At 47.9% G+C, this 19,786-nt stretch overlaps 1 protein-coding gene and 1 long non-coding RNA gene across 3 annotated transcripts; both read left to right on the forward strand.

Annotated features, from left to right (window-relative positions):
• Positions 1-272: 272 nt before the first annotated feature.
• slc35b3 (solute carrier family 35 member B3) lies at positions 273-6,152 on the forward strand. Of its 2 annotated transcripts, none has more exons than XM_076161144.1 (10): positions 273-403; positions 1,660-1,896; positions 2,000-2,121; positions 2,524-2,678; positions 3,475-3,582; positions 4,098-4,195; positions 4,334-4,426; positions 4,535-4,646; positions 4,757-4,826; positions 5,265-6,152. In XM_076161144.1, the coding sequence occupies exons 1-10, from the start codon at positions 380-382 to the stop codon at positions 5,413-5,415; spliced, it is 1,170 nt and encodes a 389-aa protein (XP_076017259.1). In that variant the 5' UTR covers positions 273-379; the 3' UTR covers positions 5,416-6,152. The 2 variants fall into 2 exon arrangements, with proteins under 2 accessions (XP_076017259.1, XP_076017260.1); XM_076161145.1 differs by lacking the exon at positions 273-403 and adding an exon at positions 607-839.
• Positions 6,153-6,945: 793 nt separating this feature from the next.
• LOC143009110 (uncharacterized) lies at positions 6,946-19,781 on the forward strand. Its single transcript, XR_012964661.1, has 3 exons — positions 6,946-7,105; positions 15,396-19,588; positions 19,704-19,781. It is a non-coding gene; the product is annotated as an uncharacterized LOC143009110 (long non-coding RNA).
• The last annotated feature ends 5 nt before the right edge of the window (positions 19,782-19,786 follow it).

The raw sequence follows: 19,786 nt of genomic DNA on the forward strand, positions 1-19,786 counted from the left end.
TGTGTGTGTGTGTGTGTGTGTGTGTTCTGAAAGTCTCCAGTTTCAGGCTCCAAAAAGTCTGAACTCACATTATTAATTAATTTGACTGTCCATTAGATATCCTTTGCAAATATCAAATGGAGCCTCGGATATCCAAATTATATATATATTCTAAATAACTCTTTGTGTGGTTTCTGTAGCCTGGAGACATTTAAAGCTGACACCTGCCTACAGACTCAAATGTTGTTCAACTGGACTGACAGGCTGATTTTATACTGTATGTTTAAGGCGCACAGCAGTGGATATCAGGGATCAGGACGTTTCCTGAATGGAACATTACTCCAGCAGCATGCAAACAACATTTATACATTCTATTTTGTGTTAAATGTCGATTTGGTAAATGAAGATGGACCCTCCAACACAGGTGAGACACTGAGGCGTCGTGTTTAAAACAACAACAAAGGTAGAATTTCACTTCGCCTGTTGTGACCAGAGGTGATATCGTTTTACATCTTTAATATTGAACAAACTAAATTAGATTCGACGTGCAAAGTGTTTTGAAGTGAATATTTCGGAATTGTTCGTGGACCAATAGAAGCTCGGCTGACATGTCGTAGCCGACCGGAAGTTGTTGGCCGCTGCTCCCCGTCACTACAGCGGAGCAAATGCTGCCGCGGTCCTGCAAAGCTAAAAGCTAATTCCAAAGGTTTCGGCTGTTTGTCACCGGACAGGAAAGATGTAAAAATGTTCGGAATATGGGGACGATGAAGCCGACTTGTTCAGGGACATTATTTTCACCGGGGAACAACCTCTGAGAACAGGATAAGCTAGCGTAAAGAACCCCGGAAGTGTTGTTGAAGGTAACTTAGCCACACTAGCTTGCTCCGTAGTCCACTTGCTAGGATCGCAAAGACGAGGAGAAGACATGAAATTGACTCCTAAACTATCACAAATCCTAAAATGTGCACCCTACGCTCTCTAACTCTGTGTTAACTCCTTATTTGGTCATTAGCACCTCCAGCTTTCATGTAGCATTGCTAATTTGAAGACCACTGCGCCTTCGAAACAGCGTCCGTACTACAGTTCATTCATTATTAGTCTCACACATAAATATTAAACAGGTTAACAGGTGGAGCAGAGTTTGTGTGCTTAGTTTGAGAGCCCGGAATGCAAAATGTCACTGTCACTACTGATTAAAACGGAATATGTCTGGTATATCGTGAAATCATGTAAGACTGTGAAGATATGGATCTGTGATATGGGTCAGGAAGCCCCAATGTGTACAATTAATAACCGATGATTGATCAGTATTCAAAGGGTTTCGTGTTTAATGATCAGATCCAGGCTCAGTGGTGAGGAGTGATTCAGTGACTTGGCCTGGATTAGAGCTTTTCCTGACTTGACACCTGATATTATGTGTACTTGAGTCGCTTAACTGAGACACAAATCAAAAACAACATTGTCTCTTGAACACAATTCTTCTCTTTCATTCTTCAGTTCTTCTCCTTTGCCTGTAAACTAACAACATTCTAATTTTTGCACATTTCCCTGTCCTCCCTCCCTATTTTTGCATTTTAAGCCACATACACTTTTCATCAAATTATAGTCAAATCTGTATATTAGAACAAATTGTGTAATCTTACTGAAACAAATCCTCTCTCCTCTTTGTTGTCCCCGCAGCCCCCAGCAGCCGAGGACACTATGAGTGGCAAATTTGGCCTGGTGGGCTACAACAGCTCGCGGAAGCACCTGTCCATCTCCATCCCCTCGTCCACGGAGGTGATGTCACCCCACATAAAGTCCGTAGAGGAACTGAGGGTCCTGGGCATCAACCTGAACAGCTTCAGCACTCCTACGCAGTTCCTCATCTGCGTGGCTGGAGTATTCGTCTTTTACCTCATCTATGGCTATCTGCAGGTAAAGAAAGGGTGGTGCTGTTGTGAAGGTTGCATGTTTGTCTGTGTACAAACAAGGAAGACTTTGATCCATAATAATACTGTTTCCTGCCCTTCCACCCCAGGAGCTGATATTTTCCGTGGAAGGATTCAAACCTTTTGGTTGGTACCTCACGCTGGTCCAGTTTGGCTTCTACTCCACGTTTGGGCTCGTGGAGCTCCAGCTCACACAGGACAAGCGCAGACGGTAAGATGATGACATGATTCTCCTTCTGTCACCGTTTCTTTGGGACACAGTTTATTAGAGAAGATAGAAAATCATAGTAATGCAGTAGTCATCGTATTAAATCATAATTGTTAATACTGATCAGTAATGTTTAGTGTAAATTCTGGAGCAAGTATAATACAGAAAAGAAGAAATATGACACTTTGATGAGGAAGAATGTCCACCATCACTCCTCTCTCCACTTCACCTCCCTCCTCTTTCTAAACAAAGAAAGAAGTCAGTTTCCTTCCTCCTTCTATAAACTGTAACCATAGCAGTCATAGACGAAGGCCATTTGTAGTTATAAGTTTGGATCCGAGAACTTTTGTTGTGATGTCAAAGCAGCGTTCTTTAACGCAGAAACCCGCTCCCTGTCTCTTGCAGGATACCAGGAAAGACCTACATGATCATTGCATTTCTCACAGTGGGCACCATGGGCCTGTCCAATACCTCTCTGGGCTACTTGAACTACCCGACACAGGTCATCTTTAAGTGCTGTAAACTCATCCCTGTCATGATTGGAGGCGTTTTTATACAAGGTCAGCATCTTCTCCGTAGACACACACACACACACACACACACACACACACACACACACACACACACTCACTCACTGTTAGAGTTGATTTATTAACAATGTAGTATTTGATTTGTCCAGAAATGAGAGAAATTATGGATTACAACCAAAACAATCAGTTTCAGTTCACACACAAATTATTTTCCTTCCATCTCATTTCACTCCTGGGTCCTTTGAGGTTATGTCCGTCTTTGAAGTCCTTGTCTATCCGTGGTTGTTGTTGTTGTTTTCAGTTGTCAGTCATCAGGGTTGCTCTTCGCTCCGTCTGTCTTTCCGCCTCACTCCGAACTCCTCGCGGTCCCGCCGTCTTTGCCGTCCTCTCTTCTCTCCGCAGACGGACAGATGCAAGGCCGGTGTACCTCAAGGTGTAAGTGGGGAAAGGGGGAAGCATTCTGATGTAAGGGCCTTCAAAGGCGAGTCGGGGGAATCAAAGCCCAACCCAGCTGATGCCGCGTCCCCTTGTCTTCCTCCAGGCATCCGTCCGTCAGCCTGTGTTTAGAAGTCTTCATCACCCTGTCTTTTTTGTTGTTGTTTTTCCTCTGCCTGCTTTTTTGTTGCTTTGCTTCTTTCCAAGCCTCAAAAAGTTTCCAATGTGCCGATGACTCATTATAATAAATTAAGAGTTCACGCTGGGATTATCTCATAAACTTTCCCTCTCATTTCCTTTGTGAAGTTTCCTCCAAACGTGAAGTAGAAACAGGTTTGGGATAAACAGCAGACGAATGTGGCTGAGTGTATTTGGATCTGTGTGTTCTCAGGTAAACGCTATAACGTGGCCGATGTGTCTGCTGCTCTGTGCATGAGTCTGGGTCTCGTCTGGTTTACGCTCGCCGACAGCAAAGTCGCCCCCAACTTCAACGTCACAGGTAATATCCCTGAGATCAGACAGCAGACTCTCCACGTGTTCTAAATACAAGTAAGCACATTGTCAAGGCCGCGCTTCGTACGGTCAGGTTGTCTCGCCTAGGAGTGTTGCGTAATCCCCCCGCGCTATTACAGCCAAACCACATGCCTACACAAGTGTGTGATGAAGCCCAGATGGTCACAACGGCGAGGAATTGCGAGTCATAATCAGAAGTTTTTGACCTCTGCTCGGCTCAGGGCTCAGCGGCGAACGCACACCTACAGCCAGGAAACACAGAGGAGGATCAGAATGCCAGAGACAATGTCAAAATGGAGACACGGAGCTGTAGCTGTAACGTTTAGTCCCCTGACGTTTCCCCCCAAACACTCGCCTCTGTGCAAAGCTCTGTCAGATCAGCTTCAGGTAAAAGTGCTTTGTTTGCTCAAGTGCTCAACTTCCCACGTTCATGTTCTTGTGTGTCTGTGTGTGTTTGTGTGTATGTCTGTGTGTGTTTGTGTGGGTGGGTGTGGCTTACAGGTGTCCTCCTCATCTCCATGGCGCTTTGTGCAGACGCAGCCATCGGGAACGTGCAGGAGAAAGCCATGAAACTCCACAATGGCTCCAATTCAGAAATGGTACCTCGCCGTAATTTGACACCCCGACAAAACCCTACAAACCGCCGAACCCTCAGCAATGTAGCTTTGACGTGAGATTCAGAACGTGCGGCGGGTTGTGCGTGGCGCGGTGTGACTCACAGCTTTGTGTCTCTACAGGTGTTGTACTCGTACTCCATCGGATTCGTCTACATACTGACCGGCCTGCTGTGTGTGGGCGGGCTGGGGCCGGCCGTGGCTTTCTGCTCGGAGGTGAGGGCGCCTGAAGAGGAGGAGGAGAAGGAGAATAGACGCACCCTGGCCTTCATTCTTCTTCTGCTGTTTGCTCACTTTGTCTCTCTTCCCTCCCTTCCTTCCCAGCATCCTCTGAAGACGTACGGTTACGCCTTCTTCTTCTCTCTTACGGGTTACTTTGGCATCTCCTTCGTCCTGGCCTTGATCAAGCTATTCGGGGCCCTGGTTGCAGTCACAGGTCAGAGCCTTATCTTTCCCCTCTCCTCTCTTATTGGCTGATTTTGAACTCGACCGCCATAAACAAAGGCAGATAAACCGCCATTGACTCTGTTGTTCTCTCCTTTGCAGTGACCACAGGGCGGAAGGCCATGACTGTCGTACTTTCTTTCATGTTCTTTGCAAAGCCGTTCACTTTCCAGTAAGTCCCTGCACCTTTTTGACTTTCTCTGGATGTGCTCTTGTTTGTGTAGAGCCCTCAGTGTGACCTCTGACCTCTCTTTTTACATTTCAAACTAGTTTTGCCTTCCCTGGCCCTGGTTTGCATGTCCTCAGTCCATTTTGCTGACATCGGCTCTCCACTGTTGGCTCACTCGCTCTCTCTTGCTCTCTTTCTCTCTCTCTCTCTCTCTCTCTCCTCTTTACTTACTTAGTCTGAAGTTGACATTAGATTACAATCTTTAATGGGGGAATTGAATAAGTTTATCCACATTCCCCTTTATTTCTTTGACAAACAGGAAATAGTTTTTGTTTTCGCTCAGTTTACTCTAAAAGCCTTTTTTTCTCCACATAGTTGAATTATTAATAAACCTTACGCTGCATATTTGAACGTCTGCATCCTCTGTCCTCCCCTCTGCAGGTACGTCTGGGGGGGCCTTCTGGTGCTCTTTGGCATCTTCTTGAATGTTTACAGTAAAAACAGCGACAGAATGAAGTTTCCCTCCATGAAGAACCTCAGGAGCTGGCTGCTAGCCGGGAAGAAGGTCCGATTTTTATCACAAAACGTATAGGAGGCACCCACGGGTGCTGCTGAAGTCTTGGCACAGTGCACAGGCGCAGCTTAAGATTGTTTCCCCAGCCATGAGCCTCATCATCATCTTCATCACCACCAATCATATCCAGTAGAGGTGATGGACTCTGATGGCTGTGTGTCGCCTGTATGGACCAAATACACCACTGGTGTAGAACTGAAGGAGAATAAAGAGAAAAGACTGAAGATCTCTGCAGTCAACTTGAAGGACTGTGAAGGAACCGTCAAGTGGGTTCCTTTGAGCCCCGACAGAAACAGAAACATTCCAAACACGGAGGAGGAGGACAGAGGCTGGACTCTGACTGAAGGGAAGTCGGCGCCGTAGCTCACCAAATCACGCAGTTTTGCACTGGAAAGTGACTGGAGGAGTGAGCATCAATCTGCCACCTCTGACATGAATGTTCGCCCTACCTTTTAACAAAAACATTGGCCAAAAGGCACGTGTGTGTGTGTGTGTGTGTGAGTGAGCCCACACATGTGCCAGGAAGGAGGACTCCTACGTAATCACAGTCTCCATTAAAGTGGCATTGATTTTCATTGTTTCTTTGTAATTTATATCTCATTGTGCCCTCAATTGTGAACGATATGTCATCGTACGGTGGCGTTTAGGGGAATCTGCTGGGTATCAACAATGACAACTGCCATAATGTGCTGAACACGGGTTTGGGTGAAGAGGGGAAACTGTTTTTACAATAAAACAAACAGACTTCTCTTAAAGGTTGATCCAATGTTCTGTGTGTGTGAATGTGTGTGTGTGTACGTGTACATGTGTGTGCGTCTAACCCGCACCGCTATCGCTAGAGAAGAGTTGAAATCTTGCCAAACTCCGTGCGCGTGTGTGTGTGTGTGTGTGTGTGTGTTTACCCATCTTGCGGCCTTGGGCATGTTTGATTAGAGTCCTGAAAAAAAGAGATGGACAGAAAATAAACAGCAGCCGTGTGTGTGTGTGAGAGAGACTAACATCATTCTGCATCTCTCTCTAGATGACGATGTAGCAAACACCTGGTTAGTAACGAGCTCCCTCTCCCGTTTCCTCTGCTGAGCCATTTGGAACATATTGTGTTGAGATATTCCATTTGCTCTTTACTTCCTCTCTCGTGAAGGTAAGTGTGTGTGTGTGTGTGTGTGCAGTGTTCAGCCAGGTGATTGCAGTATTGGTGTCTTGTCACTGAATCCCTGCCTTTAGTATGAAACACCGTCTATCATCACTTAAACATGACTGAACATCTGCCTGTAACACACTCCAACACGGTACAAACAGTGTATCCTCATCCTTTATGAGATCCATACTTGTCGAGTCTAATTCTCTGTTTATCGTACGCCTAAGTCTGCACTATAACACACTTCTGTTTCCTTTTAAAGCTGCCTATTCCCAGGTGTCTGTGTTTGTGTTTGTTTGCGTTGCGTGCAGCGGATCTAAGAACATCCTGTGAGTTACAGCACGTCTCATTCTCCGTCCAAACATTCAGGTTTGAACCCTGACGCCACCTCGCAGGTCTGCCAAGCGATTCCCAAACGCTGCTGTTTCCGACCGACGCAACCTAGAATCTACCCACAATCCTCTCTGGTGAGGCGTACTAAGGTAAAACCGCGCGCTGAATCAGGACCTGCTTCACCCAGAATGTGGAGGAGACGCGGCAACCGATCCTTCAGCGAGCTCCCTGAAGGATGTGAGTACGAGAAGATTCCACAAATTAGACGTTTAGACGAGATCTTTGTTTTGGAGTTTGGTGTAGTCATCCGGCTGTTTCCCTCCGTCTACATCGGTTCATGTCTCCTCTCTGAAGATGACCTCATTATCTATTTTTAATGGTTCGCATCCAAAGGCACAACAATTCAAGTGTGAGAGGAGTTTTTCAAAAAATCCTCGGAAAGTCTTTTGTTTCGCCCTTGCTGATGAGTGTGTGTGCGCCACGCGTTCAGTGTGTGTGTGTGTGTGTGTGTGTGTGTCTCTGACTCGGTGCCATCGCTTGGTGTGAAATGACAGAGAGTTGCCAGCTCAGCAGGAGGCAGCTGAGAGTGGCTCTATCTGTGATCCTAATAGAGGCCCAGATATTACCGTCTCACTTCCAGGCGGGAAACCCAACGCTGGGCCAATTAGTAATTTGGTATTTCATAAAATTTGGCAGCTTGTGCCTGATGACAAACTGACAAAGAGCCTTTCTCCTCCAGGGAACCTTTGGCAGTGCGGCGGTAACACACACACACACACACACACACACACACACACACAGCGGACTGCTAAGTTTTGCAAAGTGGCAAGTGTTGCACAGATCGCTAACTCAATTGAAAAACAGAAAATGACTTTGGATGAATCCGCGTTTGGCTGCAGCATCGACTTTTGCACGAGGGGGGGAGGAGGGGGGAAACAGGAAGTGGATTTGTTCCGGGAGCACTTTTTCATGAGGTGCGTCGCCTCTCGCTTAACTGCTGCTTTTTATGATTGATGAATTTGCGAAGAAGTCCATTTAGAGGTCAGGAGGTCGCGTTTCAGCGTTAAAACATTATTTTGCCATTACGCGGCGCCTTTGACGTGCGGCGCGCGGCACTTCTTCATCGCTATGGGAACAGCTGCTCTCTTCCAGCTCCCTGAAAGGTCATTATGGGATGGGAAAGCCCAGTTGACCCAAGGCAAAGTACATCATTTGTCTTTTAGCACCAGGAGAACACACCTCACAAAGCAGCCTGACCCCTGTTAGAACGCCGTGGATCTCAGCCATTTTTCAAAGCAACGCATGGAACTTGACAATAGAGCAAAGTCAGCGTTTTTCCCTGTGTTTTACGTAAGCAGTGTATTTATATTTTTGGAATCTTGAGGGGATTTACAGTACGTGAGGCTTGGAACAGACAGAGAACATCTTCCTCTTCCTTGTTTCCTCTCCTTTTGTCACAGCGTTCCTCACCTTCCTTCCTCCCTCTTCTCCCTTCATGCCTTTATCCACACACACACACACACACACACACTCCTGATAACCTGGGCCAACCGACCTCTCTCTGCTCTGGCGTCGCCGCGGCCCTTCCTAATAAATAATGGGACGTGTCCAGAGCTCATCATCCCAGCAAATAGGCTGCGATATATAATATGTGGTCCGGCTCAGATAGGCTGAGATCTAATATGCTGGGCGACCTCGGATGGCCACGGCGGGGAGGGGGGCGAGGGGGCGAGAGAGGGGGGGAGAGAGAGGGGGGGTCTGGCAGCCCATTCATTACAGGTGCAATCGGTTTCGGCGGGGGGCAGCGAGGTGGCTTAGGTGAGGGGTACACACACACACACACACACACGGGCGGGGTCGCAGCTGGAATGAAGTGGTTGATATCTCCTTTCCTTCTTCCCTTCTTCCACACACACACACACACACAATGCCTGCCCTTGGACGGCTAAACAAAAGACTACACTCACAGACATGAAGACGGAGCGTGTGCTGTGTTTTTAAAGCGTGGCGTGGCAGTGAAAGGCCGTAGTGAGCAGATTTAAATGATATAATTAAGTGTAATGTTGCGATGGGCTCAGTAGAAATGATTGCTTCCTTCCTTTTATTCCTTCATCTGTCCTTCCTCCATCTGGATTCTTCCTTCATCTCCTCCATTTATCCCGAGTTTCTAACCTTGTTTCCTTCTTTCCTTCTTTCTTCTCCAGCAGCCCCACCTCCCCCTCCTCTTCCTCTTCGTCCCTCCCTCCCGCCCTCCTCCTCCTCCTCCTACCTCAGACTCATTACACCCCACCCACCCGTACCCCAGCCACCGCGAGAAGCTCCCCTCGTATAATATGATGGCCATCTGCTAGGCTGAGCCACGCTTTCCCAAAAAGCCCTGGGGCGAGATGTTTATCTATCGTCCCCCCTTCTCTCCCTCTCTCTCAAACTCCTTTAAGGATGCAAAACATATCAGCGATCATCGCCACTACAATTAGCACAGGTGCTGCCGAGCTGTAAAGTGATCAGGAGAAATGGGAGGAAACGTAATTGAAGTGGATTGGAGCGGAGAGGTGGGAGGAGAGGAATGAAATCAGGATTCTGGAGGCTTGGACAGCAGCCCTTCTTCACCGCCGCCGCCGCTGCGCTGCTGCTGGAAATTCACTGTGCTGTGATTAAAATTGGTGCAGAGCGCCGGTGAAAGTCCTGGCCAGGAGTTTTTGTTTTTAACAGCTGTTTAGTATGTGTGTGTGTGTGTGTGTGTGTGTGTGTGTGTGTGTGTGTGTGTGTGTGCGCTCCAGTCTGGGCTGGAATATGGAAATGGTGACTGAGTGTGTCTGCGTTCCATGATCGAAATGAGAGGCCTTCATATCTGTGTTTGTATTTATGTATCAGTTTGTTAGAGAGAGAGAGACAGAGAGAGAGAGAGAGAGAGAGAGAGATGTAAGTGCCACAGAGATTCTAGTTTTCAGCTGGTTGTCACCTTCTATCAAACAACATGGCAGCAATTGCGCACACACACACACACATGCAAACACATGCACAGAGACATTTTGCGAAGCCTTTTGGTCGCTGGAGCAGGGCAGAAATATTCCGCAGCACTCACTCATGAAGAGAAATTCTTAATAATAAATATCCAGCCAATAATGAATGTGCTGCCGGCTGCAGTTGTCTTGAGGGCATAATATCTAATTTCCTCCCAATGTTTCATATCCCGACTCCTGCATGTCGACACAGTCCATCATTACACCCCAATGCAGGTTCCTATCACTTTTATTTATTTTTCAAATCAATATATAAATCAAACCCTTGGACCCTGGTTACAGATGAGATCCAATAAATTACAGAGTGCCGGACAAATGCAGAATGTTAACGCCGTGCGCTGGGAGAGGAGATTCCCATGGGTGCCTGCCTGCTCCGCGCCGCGCCAGACGAAAATCTACTAAGCGTCATATTAAATCACGGCTAACTTGAATATTACTCAGTGCTGTTTTTAATACAAGAGGGAACTGGACTGTACAGTATTCAGGGACTTTATAGGATTCCTTCCCCCCCTCGTTGCTGATTAGCGCTGGCGATTTCATTAGTTAGCTACACGTTGACAGAAAAGTTGCCTTGTTTTTATGTTGTCGACTAAGTGGAGAGAAACGTCTCCCTGCTCTCCCTCTCAGGCCCTTCTTTGCAGGTGTGCACCGATGCTCTCCCGTACACCGGTCACAGTGCGGGGCTCAACCCCCCACCCCCTACTACTCCAAGCTCAGCCACGTGGAAAAATAGGAGGTTTAGCGGAGGAAGAGTGGGGAAGAAAAAACGGGGGCAAAAAGGGATGGAGAACCAGGTGAAATAGAGCATGGAGAGCAGGGGAGGGAGAGGGGAGAGAGGGGGGAATGGGGGGGTGGGGGGGTCGCCGACCTCAAAAACCTGCAGTTGTCACGGCGAATCCCAACCTTGGAGTCGCGTAGGAGCAGAGCGGGGTTGGGGGGGAGAAACCGGTCAGCTCGTTCACAGACCCAGAACGTGAACGGTGGGCTCAGAGGGCAAACACACACACACACACACACACACACACAGTGAGCTATACCTGAGCTTGGCAGTCGTGGCTACCAGCAGGGAATATGCTACCGTCAGGCCCCATAACATCAGAGCCCACCTTGGCGCTGACACCGCCTGACGTGCATATGTGCGGAGGCAGCGCGGTGCCGTGCCGGGCCGGGCAGCGGCGGGGGCTTGAGGGAGATTTTCACTGACAGTGGTCCAAGTGGGTGGAAGGGGGGGGGGGGGGGGGAGAGAGAGAGGACCTCCACTGCAGGGATCTCTTTACTGTTAGGTAGAAATAGGATGGTGGTGATCGAGCACAAAATCTGAGACCTTAGTGACTAGAGTTCTGTATTTAAAATCTTTGAATCAGGAATATTCTTGACATTATCTTTGCCTATGTGTGCATGGTTGAGCCAAGTAGTTTGTTTTGAGCCAGAGATGATGTATCTGCCCCCTTATGGAGCATTTACTCCTCCAGATTAAGGAGATCTCCAGATTAGGAGCAATGACCACTGTCGACGTCTTCATCAGGGTAACAGGAGGTGATGAGATGAAGGGTGCTGATCAGTGATGTCTCAGGAATCGTTGGATAACTACTGGAACACTGAAAGCAAAGATGGAGGATGAGTCAGAGGCTGAGACGCTGAAATGCATTTTAACAGCTGACTGCACTTTTTTCTCTCCAGTGAGTTTGAAAAACCAAGTCTTGATTTTAGTACTTAGTTGCTAACAAAAGAAGTCAAAGGTCAGGGTCAGCAACAGAGTCCTAACCCTGTCTTGCTCAAGGACACTAAGGCAGAGTGGATGCTTCTTGACATGGCTTTCTTTCAAGCCAAATTCCCTTCAGATGGCATCTCAGGGTCACACTGGTCACTGCTCCTTTGTACGCCCTGCTGATGCTTGGTGAAGAGCGGATCGGTTGATGAAGAAGAGCTGCCATGCCTCTCAGCGTCTTCGCCTTCATCCACCAGTAGCAACACTTAGGTGAAACTGGCTTAAACTGGAAACGCCTCTGGTGTGTCGCGGTCTCGCAGAGTAACGGCAGCAACATGCAGAACTCAAGAGGGCCGGAAGAGTTCAACCAAACACCCATGTTGTTATTGGAGGAATAGTTTTCATTCAGATTTCAACTTTTATTCCTTTTCTTATCTGATACTTACTTATGAAACTCTAAGCCTTTGATCCAGCAGTGAGAGATTAAACCAGGGACACACACACACAATTCTAACATTCATACTATGTTGTTTTATACTTGGGTCATGATTTTATTCAAATGAGTTATTCATAAAGAAGGCAAAAGGAATTTATGATCAGCCATTGCGAGATAGAACCACATACCTCCAACCATGTGACGGTGTTGAACAATTACATGTCTTTTAACGCTACACTGGGAAACAAGATCTCATTTAAAAACAATAGCAAAGCAGAAGGCAGCCGCTCCTAATATGCCGGATATAAAGAATAAATAATCCAGTTGTCTGCGGTGCCCAACGCAAAGCAATTTAACGCATCAGTGGCAGCCGCCTATTAATTTCCTGCAGAAGGAGAACGGGGGGAGCCTGGGAGCACTGATTGGAGGGACAACACAGCCGCATCATGTATCACTTCAGAGCCAAACAAGGCACACACACACACACACACACATATATATGCGTGTGAATCCACACACGTACACACACACGCGCGTCATAATTTTAATCACGCTGCCGTTTCCCACAATGTCAGCGGCTGCATGGGAGCGAGGTGGCACTATATGTCTAATGATAGTGAATTAATAAAGAAGGCTTAGAGACACAGAGGCCCCATATGTGACTCGTATCCTTAGGGTGCTGCATCAATAATAGGCCCCCCCCCCAGGCACAGCGGCTTTGCTTCTCCATATTCTCAGGGAAATCCCAGTCCGCTTTAATTAGCCACCTTAGCATCCGACCCCTCCCGTCATTCCCAAATAACTAAAGAGGGCGTGGCAGCACCCATATCTCTTGGCGCCCATCCAAACAACAACAACATTGGTATGGGTTGGGGGGGTGCAAGAGTGAGAAAGAGGGGGGGGAGGATGAGTGCGGTACCATAAATCCAGGGGTATTTGGACGCGGGCCACCACGAGTCCCAGACGACCACTGTGGTGGCAGTGAGCGTCCAGGGGCTCAGACAGGAAATGGAACCAATAACTTCACAGATACTGAAGCCGTGCCAGTCTGTGAGTGCTTCACAACAAGCTCTGATGTTGCTTACTTCTCAAACTCTTCACGTTTGTCATTTCAAGTCATTTAGAGAGAGCTTAGCCTTGTTTCTCATTCTGGGTTGACAGCAGGAACGCCGGACAGTCTCTCTCTCTCTCTCTCTCTCCCTCTCCCTCTCTCTCTCTCTCTCCCTCTGCCATTCATTTGACCCGTCTCATGCAATCAGCGCATTTTGTTTGATGCATGTTTTTCATTATCACTACAGCCCATCATTACTTTCCTCTTATTATAATCTGGGACATTTGAGACAGTTCAGAGGAGCTGTGGAAGAGGGACAACACACACACGCACACACACACACACAGTGGCTCCTTTCTTTTGGGGGAGAAGAAAATGTGCCCCACAGACATAATGTCTGTGTTTTCCTGCAATTAATTAATGGGTCCCCAGCTAGTTAGCAGTAGGCAGCACTTGTTTCACCGTGGCGACTGAGAGAGGGCGAAAGGGGTTGGAGCCTGGCTCGCCTCGGTAGCTGCAGGCTCTTAGTTGTGAGCCACTGGATTTGGACTATTTTTAACGAAATCCTTTTATGGATAGATAAATCTGATTTTATGCAAGAAGAGTCTCCTGGGTTTCAATTAACTGGGGTCATGCTGCAGATCTATCACAAAAAGAGAGCGAGCGGGAGAGAGGGAAGGATAGAAAGGGAAGCAGAAATCCTTTAATTAATACGCTCTAATTAAACATTTGTGAAATGCATTATCTGCACGGTATTTTTGTGATGAGCCACGCTTGGCTAATTGTAAAGATGCCCCCCCTCTCCCCCGTCCCCCCCTCGCTTAAAAGTTGTTTTGCTGTTACATCATCTATTTTAATAATGCAGAAGACACTTTGGCGTCCCTTTCAACTGCAGTTTGTCTTCCCACAATTGAGCATTCAAAGAAAATTTGTAAGAGGGAACGTGTTGCCTTTCAACCCGAGTCCTCTGGGTGCCTCTGAAAAACATTTCAATCAGCCCAGAGATTTGGTGGCGGTTTCTGCGGCCACGTTTCTACGGGAGAGACTCTTAAAACTTATTTGATTCCCTGAAACATACGAGATGACAGCTTCCCACGGCACGGGGACTTTGAGTCACGAGGCTGCTGTTTAATCACGGGGCCACGAGGCACGGCGAGTCACTAAGACCTGAGGAGAGTCACATAAAGAGTGTCAAGCATGCCGGGCGACAGACAGACAGGCGGGGAGAGAGGGCGAAGAAAATCCATAACAGATGAAACAGTGTTTGGTCAAAACGCAGCGTGATATGTGGCACTTACCTCTCTCTCTCTCTCTCTCTCTCTCTCTCTCTCTCTCTCTCTCTCTCTCTCTCTCTCTCTCTCTCTCTCTCTCTCTCTCTCTCTCTCTCTCTCTCTCTCTCTCTCTCTCTCTCTCTCTCTCTCTCATTGTTAAACTACCCACAGGGCACTTCTTAATGTGAAGTTGATCTCAGGTTGTAGTCACTTAAACATGCAGCCCCCCGCCCTTCCTCCACCTCCCATCCACTTCCTCCCAGCAGCGCCCTGATCCCCCCCCCCCCCCCCCCCCCCCCTCCCTTTCCTCCGCCATGACATTTCTCTCCTCGTTCAATTCCCAGCGTGTGCGACGGGGAGCGAGCCGCATTATGTCCATCTTTTCTTTTTTCCCTTGGCATAGTGGGGGAATGATTCAGTTCATCAGAGCATGGAAATATGCCGGAGCACTGCCGGCTCAAAAGGTGCACACGTGCCGCACCAGCACAGGTTTATTTGATTAACAGCCATATAGCAAATAGCTGAGCTTAAAGGTGGTGAGGGTGTAGTTTGCATGGGGGCGGCAGATCTACACACACACACACACACACATTACAGTGGTACTGGTTAAGCAGGTAGACTTGCATGTCAGGAGCAGATTCACTTCTCTTTACTACTCAGATGGTTGTGAGTGCAGCATCCCATGGCTGGGAGGGATGAGGAGGGAATAAGGGCGGACAGGTGGTGGGTGTGTACACGAGGAAGAGTGAAATCTCACACCAGCAGCACCAAACTCACTTTTTCTGTGTGATAAGTTGACTTGTCTGCTCATTTTAGGCAGAACAACTAGATAACTAAAATGTTAGTACGATGCTCCCTAAATCTCTCTTCCCCTCATTTCTACCCTACTCTCCCTCTCTCCAGTGGCCTTAGACCCCCCCCGCACACACACACACACACACACACACACACACACACACACACACACACACACACACATACACATCCACACACACACACACTTTCCTATACTAACCTTGTCATCTCTCTATTTCCAAGGTGCTCCGTGTGGCAGCCGTGCTAAGGCAGTAGCTTGATGCTATCCCAGTCTCTACTGAGCATGCCCAGAGAGCCAACCTGACTAATTAGAGATCCAACCTTGGTGAGTACTCTCTCGCTCTCCCTCACTCTCTCTCACTCACTCTCTCTCACTCTCACTCTGTTTCTCCCTCTCCCTCCATAATCATGTGTATCTGGGCCCAGAAATTACTTAATATGATGTATTAACATATTCCTGGCAGGAGCGGTAGGAGGAGGGCGCTCGGTGGAGACAAATTATCCAAATTAATTTCTAATTTAAAATCCTATGCCTTTTATTATAAGCAGTGGGCGCCCTTGGTTGCAGAGACAGAGGGAAGGAAGTGGGAATAAAGATAGAGAGAAAGGCGTGAAGTCAAGGATGGAAGGAGGAATGAGAGGATGCTTTAATAACCTAGGCTGGCTTTGCCCACGAACCAAATGAATAAACAGAGAGGATATGAAGACACAGGAAGGGTTTAAGTGTACGTGGCCGGCTGAACCCGCCGCGTCTTAATTCAGCCATGAGAAAACATCCCCAGAGAGGAAGAAGAGAAGGAAGAAAATTAAAACGAGTCCGAACTTTGAGGCACACTTGGCTTTCCCCTTTGCCCTAATTAGTGGCCTCCCATCCCCGCTAAGCCCGAGAAGGAGGAGCAGCCAGCGGCCGTGACCATGGGTCAGACTTTGAGGAAGCGTCGTGAATCTGCATACCGTAGCCCCGGGTGTTCATGGGAAATGTAGGCCCGGCAGCAGGACCGCCCACAATGGTATCGGGGGTCTTCAGAGGGTCAAAATGACCAATTAGGCCATCTTGTTTTTGCCAGAGATGAATCTGTGATTGGACGCGGTCCTCATAATTCATGGCCGAGGCTCAGAGGCGTCCCGTCCTTTCAAGGGCTTCACATCACTGCAAAGAGATAAATGATTAGCTGAAGCCACCAGAAAGAGTTATGATTCCCCCAATGATTAATTGAGCCCTGATGAACACATTAACGCTGTTAAATGTAACAAATGGAGCAACGGGCACAGATTATACTTGACTGTTTACTCCTGCTTCTGTTTGGGAGTGAGAATCTTCCATGACAGCTTTTTAAAATTCTCTACATCAAAAATGATTGTTGCTGTAATGTTGAACTCATTTTCAGAAGTGTAACCCAGGGACACGGCCTCATACTACACAGGGAAAACAGGCGTAGTGCATTAAAAAGAGCATTAGTCATTAAATTCCTTGTTAAGCTATTATCCCTGAATGCAGCACATGGACTTGTAACTGCATGTTTAACCACCAATCTACCCAGGAGCCTACAGCCTGGTTCAGCTAATATCAAATAATAGCACAGTATGCAGTGTAATGAACAAACACCCCCCCACACACACACACACAGCATCTCTCCTGCACCCTCCAAACACGGTGTAGCGGCGGCGGCGAAGGAGCGGCAGGCGCGGACGTGTCTTCTATTTCGGCTCTCGGGGACGCTGAGGTTTGTGGGCGCTTGTGTTTCACCGGGCCTTTGCTGAAAACTCTGGGTGCCGCGTTGGCTCGGGGAGAGGCACGGCGCTGTAATTAAGGACAGAGGGAGGAGGATGTTCGTTAGATGCAGTGTCCTCATTAGTGTAAGTTCCACCCGGAGGTGCCGCTGAGCAACGGACACCTAATGAGACGCATATTGTAATGAAGGAGGGGAACCAACAGCTGCCAAGCATCGGCATGAGCTCTCAAACTGGGACTTCTTTTTGGACTGACATGCCCCAAGAAGTTACTGCACAACGGATCAGTTTCAGCTTCTGTAGGGTATATAAATATTCCAGTTAACCCCTTATATGCAGCAGCAGTGGACACTTTGTATTCCTGCATGGAAACATTCTAGTCTGTTTTCTGTTTGATCCATTTAGGCCTCAATCCGTAAGAGCTGCATTTCTTTGTCAGGTTACAAATCACTGTTACACACTGTAAGCAGCCAGCCAGCTATACAGACACTGTAGGGGCTCACCTGCCCTGTGGCTAAAGACGACTGTAGCTACTGTATCCTGCACCCACACACACACACACACACACACATAGACAAACTGTCTCCCAGCATGCCTCTCGCCACAAGTACTGTACAGGTAATCTCACTTAATCATCTCAGAGGTCACCGCAAAGCGAGGTGGGGCGATAATTGCCGTGCTGAGCAGCAAAAAGTGAAGGATTGCGGCGTGAGGGAGAGAGAGAGGGGGGGGAGAGAGAGGCAGAGATGAATAGAGAAAGAATGAAAGGAAGAAAGAGAGAGGGAGGATGAGGGAACAATACAGAGATGGAGGAAGAGGGGGACAGAGTGTGTGTGTGTGTGTGTGTGTGTGTGTGTGTGTGTGTGTGTGTGTATATATACTGCTAGAGGGCAGATTTGGAGACAAAGCATACAGGCTGCAAGGACAACCACCGGCCCTGATGCACGCAGTCGTCCGGGCTCATAAGTAGTGCATTTCTAAACCCGAGCTAGTCGTGTTCTAACCTCCTCACAGTCTTTGATTAGCTCCCTGTAAGCAAAGGTATAGATCTGTAGGTTAGAGTTGCGTTACTGTGCTTATGAAGGAGCTTTGCATTGTTCGGTCGTCCGTCCTCCACATCTCACACGCCTGCGCAAAAATAAACTTTAATTACTGAGGTGTGATGAGCTAATATGTTTATACCACTGAAGTGATTAGGACAGAGAGAGAGAGAAGGAAAGGCATCACAGGGAGAGGAGAGGAAGAAGATGGAATAGAGACAGAGAGAGAGACGGAGGAGAGAGAGAGAGAGTGACAGGCTCTTTCTCCCTCGGGGTAGCAGGGGCCGGCCTCTCTCGGCCTGTGACAGCCAGCAAACAGGTACGCTGTCAGATGATTTAAGGCGATAATAACCTCCACTTTGGCGGACGGATGATGTCTCTCCCGTGGCTGCTGACGCCTAATGAATGAAACATTAGTAAACACCACTAAAAACGTGATTAGAGAGCCCCCCCGCTGAAGAGAGGCGAGGAGGAGAGGGGGGAAAAAAAAGATGAGTACGCAAATGCATCTCCGCCACCATCACCCCGACACACACACACACACACACAGGCACACTCCCCATACACACCACCCTCCCCTGCCCCTCGTCACTCTCTCTGGATCGTCCAATTCCTTTTATTCCTGCTCAGCACTTTTGAATAAAAGATGAAAGAGAGGAGCGAGGACCTGGGGAGGCAAATATGTATCTGTGTGTGTGTGTGTGTGTGTGTGTGCGTGTATGTTTGTGTGTGTGATTCCTCCTTGTCTTCTGGGTGTGTTGCCTCCAGACCAAATGATATGTGTACAGCAAGGTGTGCCGCTGATATGCACAATCCATACAAAGTGGCTTTATGTATGCAACCAGACAAAGCCCTCCAGATGTGAGGTGAGAAGAGGCGAGGACTCACTAAAATAGATGTGCACTGTCACCGCCCCGCCTACCAGCAGGGGCACAGCCGGGGCAGAGGAGTGAAGGCAACACCGCAATAAGCCCATGTGCAACAAAATGTAGACGTGAATCAAATATTGTGCGACGTTACCTGTTGGTTTAACACTTAAAATAGACGACAAAGCGGCCATGATGTAGAGATTTATGTGTGCTTGTTTACACGCAGGGCTCCAGTATGAACCCTTTGCAATGCCCTTTGCGGTAGAACTGTGCACACTGAGTGAAAACAACTGGAATTTACATAACTCCATAAACTCCAAAGACACACAAACACACACACACACACACACAGGAGCCTCCGCAGACGACCACAGACTATAAACTGCACAACCTGGCTCGGTGTGCGACAAGGTCAGCAGACACAGCAGTTTACTGTCACCAAGGGGAAACGCCGGAGTGATATCGCCGGCCAACAACACTAAATAGGACAACAGCGAGTCAGAGGGGACACGAGAGGAAGTGCTCACTCACCTATTTCTAATCATGGACATGTCTTTGGACGAGACGGAGGGACACACAAGGACACGCAAACAGGCCATGCCTATCTTTGACTGTGAAAAAACAAACAAGGGCAAAGAGAAGTCAGTGAGCATCGCACAGTTCAGTGTGCAAGAAGCAGGAGTGGAGGGGTCGCTGGGAGAACTCTCATCATCTGCTGGGAGTGTACGACCAAGCAAGCTTCAACTCAGGCCTCTTTTAAAGTGTTTGCAAAGAGGTAATCCATGCATGTTTATATAGAAAATGCTAATTAAAATACCACAAGTACTCAAAAATAGGCAACGTTTATGAGCGTGTTCTTGTCTGCTCTACCATTTTACCATCTATACCAGCATCTCACATGTATCCAGCTAGGACCACTAAGAAACCAGCAAAGACCAGCAAGAGACCACCAAGAGACCAGCAAAGACCAGCA

This window comes from Genypterus blacodes, unplaced genomic scaffold (assembly GCF_046128005.1).
Source record: "Genypterus blacodes isolate CSIRO-AG114 ecotype Tasmania unplaced genomic scaffold, CSIRO-AGI_Gbla_v1 ptg000110l_1, whole genome shotgun sequence".
NCBI classification, from domain to species: domain Eukaryota; kingdom Metazoa; phylum Chordata; class Actinopteri; order Ophidiiformes; family Ophidiidae; genus Genypterus; species Genypterus blacodes.

Bases quoted from the DNA above. Each gene is read 5' to 3' on its own strand.
- slc35b3 (XM_076161144.1), top strand. From the start codon at position 380: ATGAAGATGGACCCTCCAACACAG. The intron at 1,897-1,999 runs GTAAAGAAAGGG...CTTCCACCCCAG, and splicing joins TCATCTATGGCTATCTGCAG to GAGCTGATATTTTCCGTGGA. The intron at 4,427-4,534 runs GTGAGGGCGCCT...CTTCCTTCCCAG, and splicing joins CCGTGGCTTTCTGCTCGGAG to CATCCTCTGAAGACGTACGG.